Source organism: Rutidosis leptorrhynchoides, chromosome 9, assembly GCF_046630445.1.
Source record: "Rutidosis leptorrhynchoides isolate AG116_Rl617_1_P2 chromosome 9, CSIRO_AGI_Rlap_v1, whole genome shotgun sequence".
Taxonomy (NCBI): Eukaryota; Viridiplantae; Streptophyta; class Magnoliopsida; order Asterales; family Asteraceae; genus Rutidosis; species Rutidosis leptorrhynchoides.
This window is the reverse complement of record NC_092341.1, coordinates 186,063,031-186,087,080: the sequence shown is the minus strand read 5'-3', so window position 1 is coordinate 186,087,080 and position 24,050 is coordinate 186,063,031. Positions and strand designations below refer to the sequence as shown.

Here is a 24,050-nt window from a genome sequence, read left to right as displayed (position 1 = left end):
GAGTGTAACCAATTCAGTCTTTTTTTCATTAGATAACCATCATGATGTAAGATATTTGTGAACAAATCAGGCTAACAATATGCAAATAATTGTGTGGAAATATAATTAGAGTTTAATCGATTCTAGGGCTCTTAATCTCCAAATTTGAATAATTTAAAGTATAGAAATACATACCGTATATATCATCGACGGCCAATTTGGATCGATATCTGGTTTGCGAATGTGCCAAGACATGGCTGCAATTGTGTTCGATTTAGGGTTTACGAGAGTGGATAATGAAAGGATGAAAGTGACGAGTGATAATGAAATGAGGCAGCAAGGTTTCCAAAACTCGTTTAATAGCTCCAGATGATAAACATGACGAAAATACTCATCACGTTTCAGGCACGTGATGACACTTAACGTCCCATTGAAACGGATGGTTGACGGAGTGACTCGGTATGTTTAAATGAGATAATGGAAGGATGATGTTAGCCAAAACAAATCCGGATGAACGCTATTTGCTTTTTGGTGTATAATGGAGGGACCAACAGCAAAAAAAATCAACGAGTTCAATAAAATAGTTCAACGTTCAATACTAAGAAATAAAAGGCATATCACCAAACAATATTTATTCTAGTTCTCAACGAGAGTATACAATGAACAATATTTATCTAGATATCAAAACGAATGAGCTGAAATATATTACTAGGCCTTAAAATAATATGGTCATCATATAACACATCACAAAAATGGCAGTGGCTAAAACAAAGGATCCTGAAACACATGTTGCTCCCGAAGTTGAAGTTGGTGATGCATTTGATGATGACGATGATGGTGATGACGAACCGGAACCAGAAGAAGAACCCGAGACAGTAGTAATCTTGACCTTCATACCTTGACCACAATGTCCACTTGTACCACATGCAAAGTATCTAGTACCCGCTTTAGTTAACTTCACTACACTGTTCCCGTCGCTCATTGAATTCGTGGCTGATCCCACGTCGCATTTCTTGTAGTCACTCTCACTACCAAGCTCCGCAACAGTATGCATTGGACTGTACTTGAATACTACCCAAAAACCAACAAAAAAACCACTTCAATTTCAAAGTCAACGATTTTTTTTTATGGTACAAGGGGGTTGCTTATTTCGTGTTTACATGTTACATGATTTTGGTTGTAAGTACTTAAATTAAGTAGGTTGGTAAATGCTTACTCCATTTAAGCATATATAAATACTTGAAACAAAACAATTTTCAAATGCACTGATACAATCGTAAAAGTCGAGTAGATATTAAATTAAAATTATACAATATGTACCTAATGTGTCACCGACTTTAAAGGTTTCACCAGAAGCCCAAGTGTCAAAATCTGTTGATTCGTCCCATCCTTGTTTGCCTCCAACAACATGTTGTTCTGCATAACTTTGTTTCAATAACATTAATAGCGTCACAACGCAACCCATGAAAAAGGACATGTTGTATGAAAAATTCCCCAATTTTGTTTGGTCAAATGATTTGTGTATGTGAAACAGAAGTTGGTATCTGTATAGCTATATATATACTACAAAGGTGAATCAAATGCATACACATATCTTTACTCTCATTTACTGATTTGCCCCTAAGATTAGCAAGTTGGTTGGGTAGTTCTGTATTGTCAATTATGGAATGGTTGTAATGTCTTTTTCTTAAAGATATGATCAATTGGCAATTGATTATGGTACTTGGTAGGTTCAACGTAAAATCAACTGACAGACATATTAATTGTGGCTTAAGCAAAACATTATTGTAGGCTGAGTTGTTAGAGTTTTGCTTGCCTTTGAAACTTATCATAAATGACTTTATTATATGCTTTTGGTAAACTTCATTTTCAAGAAAATGAACAGATGATATAAACTTCCTTCCATCCATTGTGTAAAACAAACTAAACAAACAATTGTTCCTTGTGGAATGTGCTACTTAATCAATGATAACTTCTTTTCATTTAGAGGGCGTGCAAAAGATCGAGAACACGTACAGTTGCAATTAATATCACTATATATTCTTATTGGTTTCTCTGAAAAAAGGAGATGATTTTGTTATAAACAACATCTTTAGCTGTCACACCCATGATAAAATCAGCATGAGCATAATCCTTGATATATTGCACACTAAGCTTTCCTTCATCGTGCATCTTAAGATCATCGAGTAAAGTAGCAACGTCTTTAGGGTCAGAAAGAGCATCTTGTCCTCCATAACTAAGAAACAGAGGAAAATCTGTCGGGATGTTCGAGAGATTATAAATTGGAGGCTTTGGTACCCCATAGTGTTCCACATTAAATGCACGAGTTCCATAATCGTACTTTGCCAAAACCCCATCCCTAACAGCTGCAAATTAACAGATGCATGGATATTTGATCAAACAGTATCTATTTATTTCAGTCATTACAAATTTGTGACTACAATTTGTGTGCAATTAGTATAAACAAATTACTTACTTTGAGCCAAGTGAACTAAGTTCTTTGTTGAAGTAGATTGAGGCTCATTTCTTAAGAAAACGTCAACGGTTGAAGCATTGAGGCAACAGTTTTTACCTATGGCATAAGAATGATGATATCAGATAAAATACACCCAAATAACAAATTGATGGCTTATATTATCTAACCTGTAATGGAAGACATCAAGTCATAACAATCAACCTTTGGATCTGCACAAAGGCCTTTGAGGAAACGGTCCACGTCATCACTGTATGTTTAATGCAAAAATCCATAGTGTGGTTAATATTTAATTATTTTAAGTTGGTAAAATATATATATCGTTGATCAACAAAGACAAGAGGAAATCCATTTGTTTTACCCTTTTGGATTGAACTCGGCTAACCCAAACACTATTGTGACCTATACAGAATTCATAAATAAATAAATAAACCTGTTAGCTGATTTTATCTTGTCTATTTGACACGGGAAACGAGTTGATTATAAATGAATACCTAGCTACATACCTCACCAACAAAGTTTTTGGCAGCGAGGATACCAAGGGGGGTGGTCATATGGCTCAAGTAAGCGATTGGGCTAAGCAATGCAGCTGATTTCATCTTGTCTATTTGTTTCCACTCTGAGAAAGATGCCAATGCAATCAAAGTTCCCTATGTATGTTGGGAACAAGCGTTAATTATATTAAAGAGTTGTGTACTTCATGTTATAGTACGTGGTGTGTACTGAATACATAAAGTAGTATGAAAAGCTAGTACTTCCATTGGTAAAGCACTATGAAATGAATAGGTCAATTGTTGATACAAAATACGTCGCTACAACCATATATAATTTCGGGCCCAATAGATGTTCTACCAGGGAGTGGCCGACATAGTGAATCTTTTGGTTAGTTTGGTTGAAGATAAACGCGATAACAGCAGGTAAGTCACGAGCAGCAATCTCGTCCCATGTCCAATTCCAGAATTCCTAAAAATTAATTTGTGACAGTTTGAATAAGAAAAAAACTACTGTATAAATTATGCACTCTAAACTATGAAGTATGAACTCATTATCTTTTGAGCAATTCCATTCAGGATTATCTTTCCTTTTCTAATTTCTAATCTCTAATCAACGGATAAAAAGGAAAGTTAATTGAAACAGTTCACATGCACTCTTTTTTTTTTTTTTTTTTTTTTTTGAAGAGCGATTGGGATCACCCCGGGGACTAAACCACCCGTTGCGATCATCTCCTGTTTCGACTATGCCGATGCAGCGATAATAACCCCGCCTCCATCGCTGCCCGGGAGGAAACCTTGAAACCGATCCAAGGTCACCAACCGCTGGACCACATCACAACTTATTCACATGCACTCGTGATAAGTTATACACTATGTTATTAAGATTTAAGATATATAACCTGTTGAATCATTATGGTAAATTGATGTTAAAATAGTGTTTCTAGTCACCCAAAGTGACCCCATCCGTTTTGACCAAATACCCATCCCTCACGACACTTGAATTGTGCAATCCAATGAAATTGAAATTTTTGAAATATATAGCATAATTAAAATAGTACATACAGGTTTGCTGGGGTCAATAGAAATGTGGCGTCGACTAAAAGATGTTCCTCTAGTGTTGGCTATCCAAACATCGTAACCATTATCCGCCAAGATCAAAGCAAGAGATTGCTCTGGAGAATTTAGCAGCCATGTCATGCCATCCTGCACGAATCCAAAACATCCAAAACAATATTATTCAAACTACATATACACTTGTACATATTTTTAGTACTCTTTGTTATGAAAATGTTAGATTTTTTTTTTCATTTCTGAATGACGTATAACTTTAGTTGTAGATTAATTCGTTTACATGGAGTAACATACTAACATGGGGCTAGATGTCAAAGTTTATGATCAAGGCACATCACGGGTCTTTTGGATGTATTGGGCCAACGACAAAAATGGAGCCCATAAAAACCTTGACGTTCGGGTCGGTATCTAAAATTGTACGTATTATATTATAAATCGTAGAATAGTAGATACTCGTAATAGATAATGGTTATAAAAAATAATGAAATATACTCAATTCAGTATTCATTACAATAAATAGATAAACACGTGATATAATTAGGTGCAATCCTATTACTCATACACGAACAAATATACTTTATAGTTTTGTGGTGTACAATATTGTTTGAGTGAATGATCACGCAATATAACCCCTCATTTTTTGAAGGTAACTCATGCACACCGATACCAATATTTTGTAAGGATATATACATATTGTTTATGTTTATTGTTGAACTTGACTTGAACACGTAATTTAATGAACACGTAATTATTTGATGATTGATATTGCTAAATCAATGACTATAATAGTCTATACTTAAGTTTGAAGCAAAGAATTAGTTAGATGTACGTATTTGGTAACAAGCGTCCTGGATACAGAGAACGTATAGTCAAATTCCAGGGCACACCTATTGATCCTGACAAAATGAAAATAAATGAGGTGGCATCATGCATGTGTTCCTGTGTTTCTATATATCTTAAACTAAATTCGATAAATATTAAAAATAATAAATAATATGGGACGTACGACACGAGTAAAACGTTAACGCAGGGGATCCAATCTTCTTCTGTTCCATCACGCAAATATATGCATGTCTTATTTCACACCGGTTTGTAAACTTATTCGTTCACACTTATGCAACGTTATTTCAGTAGTATTAAAATTTTAGTATTACTATATCAAACACAATATATTATTGTAGCTAAATATAATTTGAAACAAAACTCGAAATTTGAGGTAGAGCTGCTGAAAGCAGACTAGCAGAGTGAATATCACTACAAGTCTATTTAGTTTACCAGTAAAAAGATAATGCTAAAATTTATCTATTTAATATTTATAATGTATTTCACAAATTAAAACTATAGTATTTAACTTTTAAGTGACAATTATTTATTTAATTCAATTGACTATTTTGCGCATGCATATTTAAAAATTTGAGCTCTTCAAAATTTTTGAATCCTAGGCGGTAGTTCATCTTGCCTATGTTCGAAGACACCTCTACCAAATATCCGTTTAATAAATAATACTTCCTCCGTTTGAAATGACAACAAATACAATGTAATAATAATATATTTTAAGTTGTGTGTTTTTTTATATTGACATTAAAATTGAGACGAGGAAGTAGTATTACTGTACGTACTAGTATTCTGTTTTTTTATTATGAAATTATACGCACAAACAGCTCAACATAGGACATGTACAGTGTACTATATCGCAGTATTTACTTGTGTTTCATTGTTACCAAGCAAAAGCGTAAGCTAGATCTTTTTTTTTTAAGGGTACTCGGTTCAAATTTAATAATCATATATTTTAACTGTTTAAAGTCTTTATTGCATAATTTTGATTTTAGTAATTTTTTTTATTATTATATAATATTTAATAAAAGTTATATATATATATATATATATATATATATATATATATATATTATATATATAGGGGCAGGATCAATGGGGAAGTAACCAATCGGGGGGAAGCGGGGGAAGCAAATTTATTTTATTTTTTTCGTTTTTTTTGAAATTTTTTTTTCCCGGCATCAAGATCACACGAAAATATGAACATTTAGAAGAGACACTTCGTGATGAATGTTATTATTTAGGTGGGAAAACGATCGACAAAAATAACATTCAAGATAATATTGTTCGTGAAGAATATGAACGTTTTATTTTCCATGTTTTGTGAAGTAAAATTTAGCCCGATTTAGAGTTTAGGGTTTAGGGTTTAGGGTTTTGGATTTATTCCATAAACCCAAAACACCAAATCCTAAACCCTAAACCCTAAACCCTAAACCCCAAACCGTTCGTGTTAAAAACTCAATCTAAATCTTAAATCTAAACCCTAAATCTAAACCCTAAACCCTAAATTTCTAAACCCTAATATCTAAACCCTATAAACCCTAATATCTAAACCCCAATAGCTAAAACCTCAAAATACGCTCGAAAAACACGATAATTGTTATATATTACTTCTTCGAGCGTTTTCTCGCCAAAACAAAAACATTTATCACAAAGTGTCTCTACTAAATGTTCATATTTTCATCCCATCTATAATGTTCGTAAACAAAGTTTTTTCAAAAAACGAAAACAAAAAAAAAGTTTTTGCTTCCCCCGGCTTCCCCCCGAATGGTTGCTTCCCTCTTGATCCTACCACTATATATATATATATATATATATATATATATATATATATATATATATATATATATATATATATATATATATATATATATTCCCTCTTGATCCTACCACTATATAGATGGGATGAAAATATGAACATTTAGTAGAGACACTTTGTGATAAATGTTTTTGTTTTGGCGGGAAAACGCTCGAAGAAGTAATATATAACAATTATCGTATTTTTCGAGCGTATGTTGAGGTTTAGCTATTAGGGTTTAGATATTAGGGTTTATAGGGCTTAGAAATTTAGGGTTTAGGGTTTAGATTTAGGGTTTAGATTGAGTTTTTAACACGAACGGTTTAGAGTTTAGGGTTTAGGATTTGGTGTTTTGGGTTTATGGAATAAACCCAAAACACCAAACTCTAAACCCTAAACCCTAAACCCTAAACTCTAAATCGGGCTAAATTTTACTTCACAAAACATGAAGAAAAAAAACGTTCATATTCTTCACGAACAATATTATCTTGAATGTTATTTTTGTCGATCGTTTTCCCGCCTAAATAATAACATTCATCACGAAGTGTCTTTTCTAAATGTTCATATTTTCGTGTGATCTTGATGCCGGAAAAAAAAATTCCAAAAAAACGAAAAAAAAAATTTGTTTCCCCCCGATTAGTTACTTCCCCATTGATCATGCCCCTATATATATATATATATATATATATATATATATATATATATATATATATATATATATATATATATATATATAACTTATCATTCATATAAATTTTATTAAATATTATATAACATAAAAATATTTAAAGTCAAAGTTAAGAAATAAAGACTTTGAAAACCTAAAACGTGATTATTAATTTGAAAACTATGTAGTATTTTTACATCAATTTACTGAGTAACATTAATTCCATACTTTACCCTTTTAAGCAAACCTTTTTATCCTTTCATCTAGGATTTTTTTTCTAAACTTTTTTTAGACTTGACCTTTCTTTATTGTTTAAAGGTGTATACAAGTCCAATACATCTTTTCAAACAAAAAAAATAATAATAATAATAATAAAAAAGAAATCTATTGACTTTTCAATACATCTTTAATGCTAGAAAACATTTTGCTCTTTAACGGCATACAAAACATAATTAATTTTGCAAATTGCATACTAAGGTATTAGTAACTATATATCGACTAGAAAAAATAGAATGCAATACAATGCTCTCTCTTTCTCTCCTTCTCTCTTGCAACCTTCTGACTTTCCGGTGAACTCTCCGGCATATTACTCTTGCATTCTTCTTTCATCTCCTTCTGATTTTTAGTTTATTTTATAGATCTATTACAATGTTCAATATCCCTACATCTCCCTTTACCCCTCGACAACCTGCTGCAAACCGTTCCCACTATCAAACCCATACATCGAATAACACCAACCACATCAAATATCAACCGGAAAACGTAGGTATTTGGGTCAAGGTGGAAAGGAATCGAAACAAACATTCTGAACAGATTCATCCCAAGCAGACCCAAATCGGTGATGACTTCCCACATCTTAGCCGCCACCAAAACAACTCTAAACCTCACCTAAACCCTAGATTGAACACTGCAAATAACATGATTTATCAACGATTCAAACAACAGGAACAAGCTAGAAATCTGATTCATAAATTCGGGAATCATACAGCTCCTAATAAACCACCACACCCAATAAGCAAAAACATCACATCCTTCCTCTTCTTTAACTTCCCTGAATCTTGGACCGCCGCCAACCTGTGGGGTTTATTCAAAAAACACGGCGACATTTTTGAAGTATACATCCCGAAAACAAGATTGAAAAATGGCAAAAGATATGGGTTTGTACGATACAAGAACGTGCACAACCATCAGATAGATCTGTTACTTCGGAAATTAAACATGGTGGAAGCTGATGGTATGCTACTTGTTGCATACAAAGCTCATGATCGCAACCCTCAACTACCCCCAAGACCGTCAACCACCACAACACACAGCACACTAACCAGCCCCCAACTATGAATACAACCTCCATTCCAACCAACCTCACCGATGAACGCAAATACTCCGATGTTATTCACAACATAAACCACGTTATGCCTTCGCTTCACACAAAAGAATTCTCTGTCAATATACCCTCTGATGAAAAACTCATTGATATTCTTGGGCATGCCGTAATCGGGAAAATTAAAGTTATCGAACACCTAGAATACTTCAATGAAATTTGCAAGTCGGAAAATCTCCTCAGGTTTGAATCGAAATATCTTGGTGAGAGGGATGTCATGCTCATTTACGAGGACAAAAGACTAGCACTTGAAATGCTAAGAGACAAGAAAAACCCACTCTGGAATTGGCTAGACGATATACAACCTTGGGATCCGGAGGAATATTCAACTTCGGGTCGACTTGTCTGGATTGACATCAAGGGAGTCCCTATCACATGTTGGTCCGATGTAACTTTCAGCAAAATAACAAACTGTTGGGGCGAGGTTATCAAACTCGAAAATTGCTCCGTCGATGTTAAAGGTTCACAGGATCTATCACTTGGCAAGGCACTAATCAAAACAAATTATCACGCATTCATCAATGGACTTGTGCACATTCATCACGACAACAAAATCACTCTAGCTTATGTGAACGAAAATAATTTACAACCTATTGATTTCAACTCCACTGATAATGAGTCATCATGTTGGGACGATGATGATCAAACCGATAATTGTATCTCTGATGAGGATTCGTGTATGGACGGTGACCAACAGGACGATGACCACGCTTCTAAATCGTTTGACAACCAAAAATTCAACTCCAATAACAATAATGTCCAGCATAATCAACCGAAAAATTGTGGCTCGCCAGGTGAACCATCGAACCAACAGAATACCAGTGACACTTCGTTTTCCTCAAATCGGATGAATGCAACCACCTTTCCAACCAACCACATTAATTGCCATCCAACCGAAAACTACGAATCTCGAAGCCATAACGTACATATTATCCAAGATGATTCTCGTGTTTCGGATACCCAACATGATAACCACCTACACAGTAACCAAAAACCCTATAATAAATCCCTGCCCAACTCCCCAACTTCCAGCGTAAATCATAGGCCCAATGTCTATGAAACCAATATTCCTATAAGCCCAATCCAAATCATTAATAACCTAATCGCTGAAAAGCCCATTGACTCCCCTAACCCATCTCCCCACGAGCCCAGCAAGCCCAATATAGACACACCTAATCATGATCCGACTAAGCCTGTCTGTGAAATAAGCGATCCTATTACTGATATCCATTCATCGTCTGAGTTTGAGGATGAGGACATCACGGTTTCACCTTCGAAAAATAAAGTTCAAGAAGATACTTCGAATATCAATCCCATCCAGCTGCCTATAATCGAAGAAACAGATATTTTTTACAACCCGTCTGTCGCTACAAACAAATCAAAGGGTAAAGGAACCAAAAAACCCAAGGCTACGGGTAAATCATGTTCGAAAATCCTTAGTTACGATAACACATACTTTAAGAGGAAAGCACATGACAACCTGTTACCAAGCCCTCCGAAACCAATCACACAAACTAATCCACCTTCTGAGTTTAACAAGAAAGGCTCTAGATCAAAATTTGTGTATGTTAAACAGTGTGCTAGAAGCGGACAAAAGCTGAAACTGTCACACCTCTCTAGAAAGGCGACGTCATCTTCTAAAACTTCGGGAAACATGTCTAAAAAGCTGCCGAACAAAGGAGGGACCCGCTCAAAATTGACCTCTACCAGCACTATCGACACCCATGAATTCGGCGAGGAACTGGGAATTCGTTGGACCGCAGACCATTGATCTACCATCCTCCTACTCGCTCTGTAAGTCTCTCAATGTCTTGCATTTCACTTAATATTCGGGGTGTGGGACAATCGGGTAAAATAAAATGGCTTAAAAAAATATGTAATGAGGAAAATCCGGTTATTCTAGGTCTACAAGAAACCAAAAGTGCCCAATCTCCTGACTCTCTAATTGAATCATTTTGGTATAACTCAAACTTTCAATTTGTACAAAAAGACGCAATTGGGGCATCAGGGGGCTTACTCTTAATTTGAGATCCATCCACTTTTTCCTTCGAACAAGCCCTAGAGGGGGGATTCTTTATTGCCATTAAAGGGACATGGGCGGGTTAAAATTCTGACATAGTAATTGTAAACGTATATGGCCCGCACTCTCACCAGAAAAAAATCAAATTTTGGGCAGAACTCACAAACCTAATTAATTACATCAACGTCCCCCACATTATCTTTGGCGACTTCAATGAAGTCAGATCCAAATCCGAACGCCTCAACTGTAACTTTAAACAAACATGGGCTGATAACTTTAACAACTTCATAAATAACTCGAATTTAATCGACCTACCTCTAGGGGGTAAGAAGTTTACCCGCATCTGTATTAATAAAATGAAATTCAGTAAACTCGATCGCTTCCTTGTCTCTGAAAATATCCTAAATCTATGGCCAGACATCTCCTAAAAAACCCTTGATCGGGACCTCTCAGATCACTGTCCGATCATACTCAAAAATTCATTCATCGACTTCGGTCCAAAACCTACACGAGTATTCAACACTTGGCTAAACCTACCAAACGCCGATGATATCATAAAAGCCACATGGTTACTCCCCGTATCCGGTAACCGCCCAGATTGTATCTTCCGAAATAAATTAAAAAACGTTAAACTCGAACTTAAAAAATGTAGCCAACAACTAAGAAACCTTGACAACGAAATCAAAATGCACTTGAACGCCTCCAATGAATGGGAAAAACTCGCAGAATCTAGACCTCTAACTGAATCCGAAAGAAAATCTTGGATAAACGATAAAATGCAATACTGTGAAAAAGAAAAAAAGAAAACTAACATGCTTAAACAAAAAACACGCATTAAATGGAACCTCGAGGGCGACGAAAATTCCAAATACTTTCACAACTACATTAAAAGACGTATAAGCAAAAACAACATCCGGGGCATATCACTAAATGGATCATGGTCAGAGGAACCTAACACAATAAAAAACGAAGCTCTCAAATATTTCGAAACAAATTTCACATCCAAAAAAAGAAAAGGAATTTGCCCTTTTGAAAATGAACCTAATCGCTCCTACATATCCCACACGGATAATCTCTTTCTTGAAGCCCGTTTTTCTGAAAATGAAATATGAGATGCACTTCATGGTTGTGACAGCTCAAAGGCCCCCGGACCAGACGGCTTCAACATGAAATTCTTCAAGAAATACTGGTGGTTGATTAAAGACGACCTCATCAATGCCCTTGAATGGTTTTGGTGTAACTCCAAAATATCCAAGGGTTGTAATACCTCGTTTTTCACACTAATTCCTAAGAAAGCCAACCCAATCGGTTTCAACGAATATCGTCCAATATGTCTAATCGGAAGCTACTATAAAATTCTCACCAAAATTCTTGCTAACCGTATCTCAAAAGTTATTCACAAATTAATCGGAATTGAACAAACCGCTTTCCTGAAAGGCTGAAACATCTTAGATAGTGTCCTAATCGCAAATGAAATAATTGATGAACTCAAAAGGAAGAAACAAAAAGGCCTCATTTTCAAAGTTGATTTTGAAAAAGCTTTCGATTGCATAGAATGGGACTTCCTTTTTGACACTATGAAATACATGGGTTTCGGTACTAAATGGATCGGCTTTATTCGTGCTTGCCTTTCCTCATCTTCCATCTCCATTCTCATTAACGCATCCCCGACCAGGGAATTTTCTCCCGGCAGGGGTATCCGTCAAGGAGATCCCATCTCCCCCTTTCTCTTTATCATTGCCGCTGAAGGCCTCAACATCCTCACTAAACGTGCAATTGCAAACGACCAATTCCGTGGCATCTGCGTTGGACACGACAAGATCGTGGTATCACACCTCCAGTACGCGGATGACACTATCTTCTTTGGCGAATGGAGCAAACGTAATGCAAAAAATACCTCTAAATTATTAAAATGCTTCGAAAATATCTCCGGGCTTAAGGTAAATCTCAAAAAAAGTAATCTTTACGGAATCAGGGTCTCGAAAAAGGGTGTTGAGGAAATGGCTACTTATATCGACTGCTCGGCCGGCTCAACTCCTTTCACATACCTCGGATTACCCATTGGCACTCCTTCCACAAAAGCCTCCACTTGGCAACCAATCATTGAAAAATTCGATAAACGATCCTCCGATTGGAAAGCGAAATACATTTCTTTTGGCGGTCGCTAAACCTTAATCAAATCGGTCCTCACTAGCATCCCTTTATATTATTTTTCCTTATTTCACGCACCCATTAAAATAATTAACACACTTGAAACAAAAAGAAGGAAATTTTTTTGGGCGGGGCGGAAGCGGATAATAAAATAAACTGGATTAAATGGGAACACATCCTCTTACCTTATGAAAAAGGCGGGTTAAACATCGGGTCCTTAATTTGTAAAAACATATCTCTACTTTGCAAATGGTGGTGGAGATTCTTTAATGAAAAAAACGTGCTTTGGGTTAAAATCATATTGAGCATTTACGGGGGGGGGGGGGGGTTTCTACTAACGTTTTTTCTAGAAATGTTGCAGGTCGCACAATTTGGAACGAAATCATCAAAGCAGGGAAATCTGCAGACAGATACGGAGCTAACTTCACAAATTCAATTTCCAAAAATATTGGGAACGGCTCAAACACCAAATTTTGGCATGACAACTGGTGCGGTACATAAATATTTTGTAATCAATTTCGAAGATTATATATGCTTGAATCAAATAAAAACGCCACAGATGCGGAAAGACTCAAGACAAACAACTCAACAACATCCACTTCGTGGAATTGGTCCCGTGCACCTAACGGTCGGTGCCTCACCGAATTAACAGAACTAAATCACCTTATAGCAACCATCAATCTCTCCGATAAGCCTGATACCTGGAAATGGAATTTAGACCAATCCGGCATATATACAACAAAAGCTTTAGCCACCATTCTCGACAACCTAAAACTTGATACACCATCTTCCACCATTAAGACACCAAGGAATAAACTCTTACCCCAAAAAATTAACATATTCATTTGGAGAGTTCTATACGAGAGAATCCCGACGTGTGTAGAACTCGACAAAAGAGACGTTGATCTCGACTCCATTCTCTGCCCACTATGCAACCTACACATAGAGTCTATTGAACACATATTATTCCAATGCACGCTTTCATCAACTGTCTGGGAATCAATCCTACAATGGTGGAACCTCCCCGTCGACACCTTCACCAATTTTCGTGACATAATCTTAAGTGATCAGTCCTTCACCACGTCACAAAATGGTACTAACATCTGGTAAGCCATTAAATGGGCATCCACTTACATTATCTGAAAATACCGGAATTTCAAGGTCTTCGGTAAAAAAGAATGGTGTGTTGCCACAATCCTATCCGAAATCCAAACACAGTCATTCGCATGGATATCCAAAAGACACAAAAAATCAATTGTTATGTGGCATCAATGGCTAGTCAATCTCGTCTTCTACATCTCCTCAAATCATCAGAGATCTGGCATTGGTTAATTGTAACAAAGTCCTATTCGTCAGAACATTCATGGCTTGGTTGTCCATTTTCACTTGGTTAAATGGGGAGTGTCAGCCGACTTTGTCATCGCAAGTGCGGTACTGTCTGGTTGCCTCTTCCCAGCTTGATGTCTCAAGTTCCGGGGTGTCTATGACCTCCTCACTCATGAATTTGTATATTTTCCATATTCGGACTCATTAAATTGTATAGTTTATAGGGCTTTGTAACTCTCCGATATATAAATAAAAGTTTTTGCTTGCTTTTCAAAAAAAAAACTATATATCTACTATATTAAATGTTAAAAGATGAAGAGAATGAATCACATAAATTATCATGTGACTTAGTCGTCACAGCAAAAACATTTTTGACGTATAATATAACACGGATAGAGGTTGATGCATTTTTAATATTTTTAAGAGTTAATTACACCGTTGTACTTGTAATTTATACAAAATTATATTAGTCGTTCATATCTTTTAAAAATTATAATGGTAGTCCTCGTGGTTTTACAAACGCACGAGGATGGTCCAAATGCTAACTGATCAAGTTATCTTATTTCGTTAAATTATTGACACATATGTACTTTCGTCTTTTGTGTATGTCCTGTATCATTAAAATTCATAGATCATATCTTTTTGGGAAATCCGACGGTGATTACGCACCTACCAAAACAACACAAACAACCAATGAATATCGCTAACACCCGAGACAGTGACGGTAGCGGTGAAAATCCGATGGCCACAATGGACTACCATCCACTGATCAACTTCGCCACTGTTGAAGATGAAATTTATAGATCAGGTTTTTCTAAACGTAGCCTAGTGATTTTTCCTTTCTTGAAACCCAAATTTTCGATCAATCATGTGAATTTTTTTTATTTCCGTGACAACTTTTTTTATTGGTTTTAGTAATTCACTTAATTGAAATCTTGGTGTAGATACTTGTGTATGGATGCATACCCGAAATGTCGGTAATTGAATTAAATGATGGTACTAAGGTAATTACTATTTTTGTATGTAAAATTGAAATGTGGGTAAGCGAGTTTTTGACAAAATGGTGCATGCTTTTAGAACTACTTTGAGATGGACTAATTGAACTAACGATATACATACACACCATATGCAACCATAGTTCATATGTATCTTGGTTCGAAAGAACTCATACATAGTGAAAGGTCTATTTTATGTAGGATACATCAATTCCCAATAGCGTTATCACCGATGCTCTGATAGTTTTAGTTGTTAATAGATCACTTACAAATGGAATATAAAGTTTTAATTGTTAAATTACATTTTTACTCATCATGTGACCACCTCATGTGTTTATTTAACGGTCTAAGATAACCGGAGTTAGGATTTGGACTACCATCGTATGTTTGGAAAATCATAGGGACTAACCGTGTATTTTTTTAAAGATATAAATGACGAATGTAATTTTAAATAAACAACATGGACTAACAGTATATTTAACTCTATTTTTAGTATGGAAGGTAATAATTTGCATATCACTTTTCTTTTTTCATAGACCACTCAATAAATTTGCTGAACACTTTCTATCATTAAGTTGAAAAATAATGATTGTGATATGACTACTCAAAGAAAAGGATAAAAGTGTCCAAAAGGTTTATCTAGTCCAGTGGTATATGATAAAAAGAGAGGTGATACATGAATCACCACATTGCTAATATACGAGCTTAGTATATTTATATGTAACAAACTAAGATAAAGTATACATATCATGTGTATCTAATTGTATGTAATATTTAAACCTTAAGCTTTATATGAATATCAACTGGGTACTTTATGTAAATAACACAGCAGACATTTATATACATACATATAAAATAATAATAAAGTATACAATTTTGAAAATATATACTAATATCAGTGTTATGTCAAAGTTGAACTTTACCTTAATATATACTTTTTATTAGCCGAGAGGTATTGAGATGGTCTTCTAAACTTGAGGTTATTGGTTGAAGTTCTAGCAGGTTATTGGTTGAAGTTTTATATTTAAAAAATTGTGTTGTATGTGTATCAGTATGTATGTCTTTAAAAAAATAAAATAAAATCTGCTAATGATATATGAACATTATCAGCTCTATTAATTGAGTCAACAGTAATCGTACATTTTTTAACAATTTGACTGCCGTTTAAAGTTTAAATTGAATTTCAGACAGGAAATTTGATTCTACCATTTTCACGTCGTCTCATTTTTTTCATTTTTATTGATTTTTTTATTTTTACTCTTTTTATTTATTATTTAAAATTTTTTCTACTTATTGGTCAGGTCCTCTTGAAAGCAATCTTTTTATGCGTCCTCTACTTTTTCAGTGTTTCAGTCTAAGTGAAAAAAATTACTTCCTTTATTCTAGAGTATACGAAGGATTTTCTAAATTTCCAGCTCTGGTGTATCACAAAGGAGCCCCACCCGGATTTAACCGGAAAAAAAATTTATACTAAAAAAATAAGGATTTTATTTAGTGTTAACTCGTGCTAAATTTGAAAATTTTATTACGTTTTTACATTCGATCCATCTGTAATTTTATACCAAAAAAATAAGGATTTTATTTAGTGTTAACTCGTGCTAAATTTGAAAAATTTATTACGTTTTTACATTCGATCCATCTGTATCTGGGTTCAAGTTCGACTACTGTCCATACTCCTATGTGAGTTTGGTTGTTGTTGTATATAAACATTAATTTAAATAATCATGTATGTCTAGTATCATTGCGATAAATATAGATTTAAAATAAAAAATTACCACTAGAACTCCATGTTGTAACAACACCGGTTGTCTGTTTCTCCGATAACCCCCGTGGTCGTCTCTCCCCTCGGGAATTCGTTGAACACTTAATATGTATCCATCTTCTGTCATCACCTATAAATTAAATTAAATTAAATACCACAAATTCGTTAATTAGTAATCACATTTTATTTCTTTTTTTTTTTTTTTTTTTTTTTTTTTTTTTTGGTATCGTTTGAGAAAAGTAAATAAAATTAGAAAAAGATAGTAGGTACGTACGTCAATTTCTTGACACTTGTATCCGTATTTGATCACAGTTGAGGCGCATATTCCGAGCGGGGGAGGGTTTGTGATAATCAAACTATCAGAGCTCAGTCTTCGTGAACCCAAACATGTATTATATTTTTGAATTGATATAATTACAATCACCCATATGATCAATTTCATAACTAATTCACCCATAACTTAACTTTTAGATCGAGATCGATTATTAATGAAAAAAACATAGGATTCTGTTAGGTAGCAATTACGTGTATATATAATATATAATGTCAGTATGTGAACAAAATTCGGAAAAAGTTATGGTCGGTCTGCTTTCTGAACTCTTACCTCAAAGTGTGAAAGAAGAGAGCCCTTTTTCCTTAATTTTCTCGGTGACACAAGGGTAGGATGGTCACCATGACCCACTTTATCTTTCTGTAATTATTTTACGTTTAGTTACACCATAAACTAATACTTCATGAAAGGAACGTTCATATACATTATAAACAATTCACAATAGTTGATTATATCGCGAGGTATTTGATCTCTATATGATACATTTTACAAACATTGCATTCGTTTTTAAAAGACAAACTTTCTTTACATCTAAAGTTGATAGCATGTGTAGCGACCCCGACAAATCGTCAAGTGACGGCGTCGTCTACATGGGTCCCATTACCTGGTCATAAGTCTTTATGACAACGTTTGACCAAAATATGTCGCCTTCATTTCAACATAAAGATTGTTTCCAAAGTTTAAAAGAATTGTTCAACCAAAAGTTAAGTTACAAGGTTATAAGTACAAATGAAATCTAGGCGACACGGTTTAAAGTAAAGTCATAAGACGCTCCATGAAATGCATGTATACTCGACATCCAATGCAAGTATCAAATAATGAGCGGAAGCAAGTATCACATATCGTGCAAGACCTGAGAAAAACATAGAAATCTGTCAACGAAAACGTTGGTGAAATCATAGGTTTAAGTAAGTAAGTGAGTAAAAGTAAGTAAGTCGAACCACAAGGTTTGCAAAGTTGAAATAATAGTAATACATTCTAAAAGTTAATATTCACGAGCACCCAATTATCAAAGCTTAACATTCCATCCATTGTATACCCCATCCATAGTGCTAGAACAAACACTGATTCTCGAAAATATATTTCATCCGTAGACGGTAGCGAACCGTCAAAGATGAGGGTTGTCAACCCATATGGCCATATAACATAAGTTCTCGCTTACACCCGTCAAGTGTAACTAATGATAATCGAATTGAGGATTTTTGTTCTAAACTCGTATGTAGAATGTTTGTTTTCCCGTTCTTGTGTTCACTTAATTCAAAAGAATCGTTTATGTTTTCTCATCCCAAATATAAGTTCAAAAGAGTAAAAGTGGGACTATGATCTCACCTTGAGCGCAAGAGTTAATAAAGTACTTCAACGAGTAAACGCGTGCAGAGACAAAGCTAATCTCGACCTAAACAAGTAGGTTGTATCAATAACGATAGTCACGAAGGGTCAAAGTTGTTCCAATTAGTCCTATGGCTCGACACGACTCGATTATGTAACATGTGAAGAAAATTGTCAAGTTTCATGCAAGATACAAGTATAGAATCATGTTAGAAAGATTGCATAATTAATTGGTTAAGTTTGACAAAAAGTCAAACTTGGTCGGGTCAAAGTCAACGAAAAAGTCAACATGTTCGGGTCGGGTCCCGGACTATTTTTCTATGCTAATTATTCATATACAAGTATATTAGAACAAGTTTCATGTGAATCGGAGGTCGGTAGCTAGTCAAACATTTCACGTGAAATTGGACAAAGAGGTCAGAATCTGACCAGGCCAATCCGCGCGCCGCGCGGGGATGGGGCGCGCCCCGCCACCATCTGGGCAGAGAATTCTGGTCAGTTTTTCAAAGTATGCACGAACCAAAACCTTTTCCAACCCAACTCTTGACCCGCAAACACTTATAATGCCTATCATATATCGTTGGAAAGGTATTTTGACGAGGAATACAACTAAGCACTTATGGTCCAACAATAACATCCTTTACAATAGCCGAAATCTCATCAAGCGAACAATAAAAGTCCATTTTCAAAGTTTCAAGTTCATCAATTGCATTTTGAGTTTCGGGAAACCAATTCACACATATGATATGCCGTTTTGAAGGTAATGAAGCATACATTACTACTAAACACTAACAATTAACATTCCATGACATTCAAGCATCCAAAAATTCATGTCAAGAACTATCAAACCCTAGTCAAACATCTCAAAATCAATAATCATGTTTTTGAAGTTTTCTTAATCAACCTACACATCAATTTGAAGCTAATGATGCTAGTAACACATTTAATACATGAACTTTAACAATTAAACAACTTTTAATCATCCAAAATCAAAGATTAAGCAAGCAATTTTCATATTCAAGCTAGTTACACCAAAAACAACAAATCGAGCATACAAATTACATACACGACATCACAATGAGCCATAGACACTAATTAACACACTTTTAAGTCAAGAACACAAATTTAAAGAAATCTAGTGTTTTAGAAATGTTACCCAAAATCGAAGTAGTTAGCATCAAATCGAAGAGGATGATGAGAGGATCAAGAATATGTAATTTATTTGGTTGCTAGCTCCCTAATCCGGATTTAGATGATGAATTTATGTTAGAAAGTTGAGAGGATTTGGAAGTATCAAAAGGAGAAAGAGAGAGATGAATGAGAGGAGTAGGTTGAAGGTTTGACTAGTTGACCTAGTCAAATCTTTAGCCTCTTTGCAAGTTTGGTCCCTCTAGTTTCAAAGCGGGTGCGGGAAATAACCAAACGAATATTTAAAACGCTCGAGTAAACGGGTGACGTTATAATTAAATAACGAGGATATTATGAACGTTAGTTAACGAAAGATGCCAAATTAAATGACGAAAGATATTATTAAAAAAAAAAAAGACGGTGTTAAAATAAATTTAACGGAAAAACGCGGGATGTTACATTATCCACACCTCAAAAGAAATTTCGTCCCGAAATTTAGTTGGAAGTAATAGTCGATGTCTCTTACTCGAGACCTAGTGTAGTAACTCTACGAATGATTGAAGGTACTTTCTTGGACATTCCACGAATCCGGATAGTCGGGGTGTTACGTTGTATTAGGGCTTGGTTTTACGATCCACAAGTTCAGCCGGTTTTTCCTATGAGGAGAAGTTTGTCATCAATAGTTGGTGCATCTAGAAGGATTGCACGTTCCTGTTCCGCAGGACACGTTTCTAAGTTTGTTACACGAAATGTAGGGTAAACGGAAACTTAATTGAGTCGGAAGTTCTAAACGATAGGAAGCGGTTCCAATACGCCCCAAGGTTTCAAAAGGTTCGATATTGCGGATATAGCCTTTCTCGATTTCCCAAAATGGATTACACCTTTCCAAGGTGCGATTTCTCAATATTACGCGGTTACACACTGGGATTTGTGGGGTTTTCATCTAAGTTTGGTATGACTCTTTTGGGCGACTACGGGTCGTCTCGAGCCCTTCTCGGACTTGGATTATCTCAATTGTTGTTTCTTGGATGAGTTAAGATTCGGTGTTTTGTTTGCCACATGCTTTGGTCCAACGAATAGGGGTATGACATTAGCGGTCATATAGGGTTTCGGAAAGTGCGTGTGAACACTCGAGTGGTAACTACTATTGTAAGAGGGATCTACTAAAAGCGACCATGCAAGTTTGAAACATGTCTTTCGAAGACGTAAATCATTCGTTTGTTCGGTTTGTCTGTTTGTGGGTGGTACGCGGTACTCATGTCTAAGCGGGTCTCCAAGGTTTCTTGTAAAACTAGAGGCGAAACGAGTATTTCGATACGGGATAATTGACAAAGATACTCCGTGTTGGAATAGAATCTCTTAAGATATGTTTGAACAAGTCAGTTAGGGTTCGAAAAATGTTCGTTAGGACTATTCACCCTCGTGGCGAATACTAATGTAATATGAGGAATTTCTCTATCCATGGAGAAATGTTACAAGGAGTTTCTTTAAACGAAAATGCGAGCGATAAAGATAGGAGTGAAATGAGGACTTAGAATAGGATGAGCTTGCATCTCGAGGTTGCCATAACGTGCCTCTAGTTGTCAAAAGTTGAAGTCTGAAAGAGAAACGAGATAGTACACGTAGTTGTATAGTTCGGGGTTGAATAATAGTTGGCCGATTATCAGAAATACAAGGGCGTTAAGTCAAAGAAGAGTGAAGTATCGTTGGATTGTGTGTTATCTTAATTTCCAGTAATATCAGACGGTAACGGTGAAATAACAGAGGTATGTAGTGTGGTACGTGATGACGAGAATATTGATCGGATCCACAATTTAGTATTCGAATTCTTCGTGCAAAATAACGAATTTCCGTTCCGTTGATTTCGAGTCGAGGGAGTATGCCTTTCGGCGTCCAAGTAGAAATATTTCCATATTTGAGTCCCATCTGGTGTTGTACGAATTTAGCTAGAAATGTTGGTGTGAAGAATCACGCTCAAGGTTCGATCGCGGAGAGATTAAAGTCGTGTAACACGAGAAAAGTCAGAAATGAATTTTCGGTAAGAACCGGTGAGATCTAAGATTTTTACGAATACAAGTCTGAGTTGGGAGAGTTCCCTGATTACATGTGGCTTGATTTCGAGATTGATTGTAATGCCTTGACCATTAACATCATAGTCTAGAAAATTGGACTTAGTTGAATAAGTTAAGATGTCATCTATAAATACGATAACAGATTTGTCTAGATAAGTTTGCATACGTGGTTTAGGAGGTTCATGAATACGGACGGAGTCCTAAATAAATCGACGGTACTAAGAGAGATTTACAACTAACGTTGCGAGTTCGGAAGATGGCTTAGGAGACATCGTCTCCCTTAACCCCCAATTGATGATAACCGGAACGGAGGTCGTTTTGGAATACACACGGGATTCATGCAAGTAATCATGAGGTCATGGATGCGAGGGAGAGGTTATCGGTTTCCAACCGAAAATTACTCAGTTCACAATAATCTATACAAGATGATGGGGAAACATTTTCTTTTTAACGAATAGGTTCCGAGCTCCCTAGTTCTATAGGTGTCAAGTCAAAAGTCTTAACGTATATCCTCCAATAAAATTTTTAGGCACACAATATTTTCCGTTGGTCACTTAAATTGCCTAAGTAGTGTCTAGGGGGAAAAAGGTGAAGTGCAAAGAGTATGAGTCAGAGCCTTGATTATAAAACGTCTAACGGTAACCGAATCGAATAAACATGAAACGTGAGAATTTCGAGAAGAAACATACCCGTGACTAGTCCATCCTCGTCTCGGGCATCCTAGGCGTTGATGTTGAAAGTTTAACGGCGTGCGTTGGGGTTGATTTTCTTATTTGGGCATTCATTCCTAAAATGACCCGTTTGGCCACATGCGTAGCAAGCGACCGACTTTTGTGTGTTGGGTCCCTTTCGAGGGATGGGGGTGGCACTTCCACAATGTTTGTCGATGTGACCACTTCCTTGGCGCCGGTGGCGAAACCTGCCACATCCTTCAAAGTGATGCTTGTGGCATTCGTTACAAAAAGGTAGTTTTCCGGCATACCCTTTCTTGTCGCCGGGGAAAAAGGGCTCTTTGGTGAAGTTGTTATTGTTGCGGTTGCTTGATTGGGAGGCTTCCCATTTTCTTTTGTTGTTACTCGGGTGGTTCTCGACCATTGGTGACGGTGCTTCCATTTCATTCGCCGTTTCTAAAGTTTGGCGGGCCTTGGTTAAAGCCTCTTGTAGGTTAGTGGGTTGGGATGCTATTACCCCGTGTTGAATGCTCTTAGGGAGGCCATCCATGTAAAGTTCGACTCTTAGGGATTCGGGAGTCATGAGATTTGGACACATTGAGACTAGTTCGGTGAACCGTTGATTATAAGTTCCGAGGTCATTCCCGACCGTTTTTAAATTCCTTAGACCCTGTTCGAGCCTTCGAGTCTCGTCGCGCAGAAAATATTCGGTGATCATTCTTTCTCTTAATTCGGTCCATGAGAGTGTGTGGGCTTCATCGATACCCACCGATTGTACGTACTTGTTCCACCACGAAAGAGCAATGCCGGTGAAAGTGAGGGTGGAAAACTTGACCTTATCTTGGTCTCGACAACCGCTTGTGTTAAAAACGGTCTCCATTTGTTCAAACCATCGGGTGAGAACAACCGATCCTCCGGTTCCATCGAAAGTGGGAGGGTTGTACTTCATGAAGTTCTTGTAGGAGCAACCTTCGCTTGAATTACCGGCTCCACGATTGGTGTTGTTGGAAAAGTGATCGGCCACGGCCGTACCCACGGCGGTGGTTATCATTCGTTGAAGAGCTTGTTCTAGAGTTTCGAGAGGGGTATTGTGTTAACCTTGGTGAGCCATTGTTCCTTCATGACACAAGAATATCGTTGATTAGTATTCTTAACAATACTAACCGTGATATGGAATAAGGATAGAGAGAAATTTTTTCCTTGACTCGCCTTAAATTCTTTATGTCATAATGTCGGAAAGTCCATGTGAATCACCGTAATATAATCCCGGAAATTATATTACCCTGATTCTCATGTGCATTTAACATTACTTCATAAAGTCAAGGTGGCGCGTCAACAAAATTTATCAACGTAAGATCAAGATCGAATACGAGTTAGATATGATAGAAGAGTTCGAGTATAAACGCACAAATAGTCAAGTAATTCCTACTTCAGTCTATATGCCGGTTGTAGTCTAGATTCACCTATGTACCCTATGACTCGGGGTGGACACAAATGAACTCTAAATCCCTACAACCAAAGCTCTGATACCACTTGTAGCGACCCCGACAAATCGTCAAGTGACGGCG

The 24,050-nt window shown here is 36.2% G+C and overlaps 2 protein-coding genes across 4 annotated transcripts; both read right to left on the bottom strand.

Moving 5' to 3' along the window:
- Positions 1-585: 585 nt before the first annotated feature.
- On the bottom strand, positions 586-1,554 carry LOC139865910 (mavicyanin-like). Its single transcript, XM_071854012.1, has 2 exons — positions 1,300-1,554; positions 586-1,050 (listed from the first exon to the last, which is right to left on the bottom strand). The coding sequence occupies exons 1-2, from the start codon at positions 1,454-1,456 to the stop codon at positions 695-697; spliced, it is 513 nt and encodes a 170-aa protein (XP_071710113.1). The 5' UTR covers positions 1,457-1,554; the 3' UTR covers positions 586-694.
- Positions 1,335-17,420, bottom strand: LOC139865908 (triacylglycerol lipase 2-like). Of its 3 annotated transcripts, XM_071854010.1 has the most exons (10): positions 17,226-17,420; positions 16,965-17,081; positions 4,009-4,149; positions 3,272-3,415; positions 2,959-3,102; positions 2,814-2,854; positions 2,623-2,702; positions 2,456-2,551; positions 1,996-2,345; positions 1,335-1,395 (listed from the first exon to the last, which is right to left on the bottom strand). In XM_071854010.1, the coding sequence occupies exons 1-9, from the start codon at positions 17,406-17,408 to the stop codon at positions 2,023-2,025; spliced, it is 1,269 nt and encodes a 422-aa protein (XP_071710111.1). In that variant the 5' UTR covers positions 17,409-17,420; the 3' UTR covers positions 1,335-1,395; positions 1,996-2,022. The 3 variants fall into 3 exon arrangements, with proteins under 3 accessions (XP_071710111.1, XP_071710110.1, XP_071710112.1); XM_071854009.1 differs by lacking the exon at positions 1,335-1,395 and having other exon boundaries at positions 1,885-2,345; XM_071854011.1 differs by lacking the exon at positions 1,335-1,395 and having other exon boundaries at positions 1,885-2,345; positions 3,305-3,415.
- Positions 17,421-24,050: the final 6,630 nt, after the last annotated feature.

Excerpts from the sequence above, each read along its gene's own strand:
- LOC139865910 (XM_071854012.1), bottom strand. The coding sequence starts at position 1,456 with ATGTCCTTTTTCATGGGTTGCGTTGTGACGCTATTAATGTTATTGAAA. Across the intron at positions 1,051-1,299 it reads TAAAGTCGGTGACACATTAG|TATTCAAGTACAGTCCAATG; the intron begins GTACATATTGTA and ends GTTTTTGGGTAG.
- LOC139865908 (XM_071854010.1), bottom strand. The coding sequence starts at position 17,408 with ATGGGTGAATTAGTTATGAAATTGATCATATGGGTGATTGTAATTATA. Across the intron at positions 2,855-2,958 it reads CCAAAAACTTTGTTGGTGAG|GTCACAATAGTGTTTGGGTT; the intron begins GTATGTAGCTAG and ends AATTCTGTATAG. Across the intron at positions 2,552-2,622 it reads CTTGATGTCTTCCATTACAG|GTAAAAACTGTTGCCTCAAT; the intron begins GTTAGATAATAT and ends CTTATGCCATAG.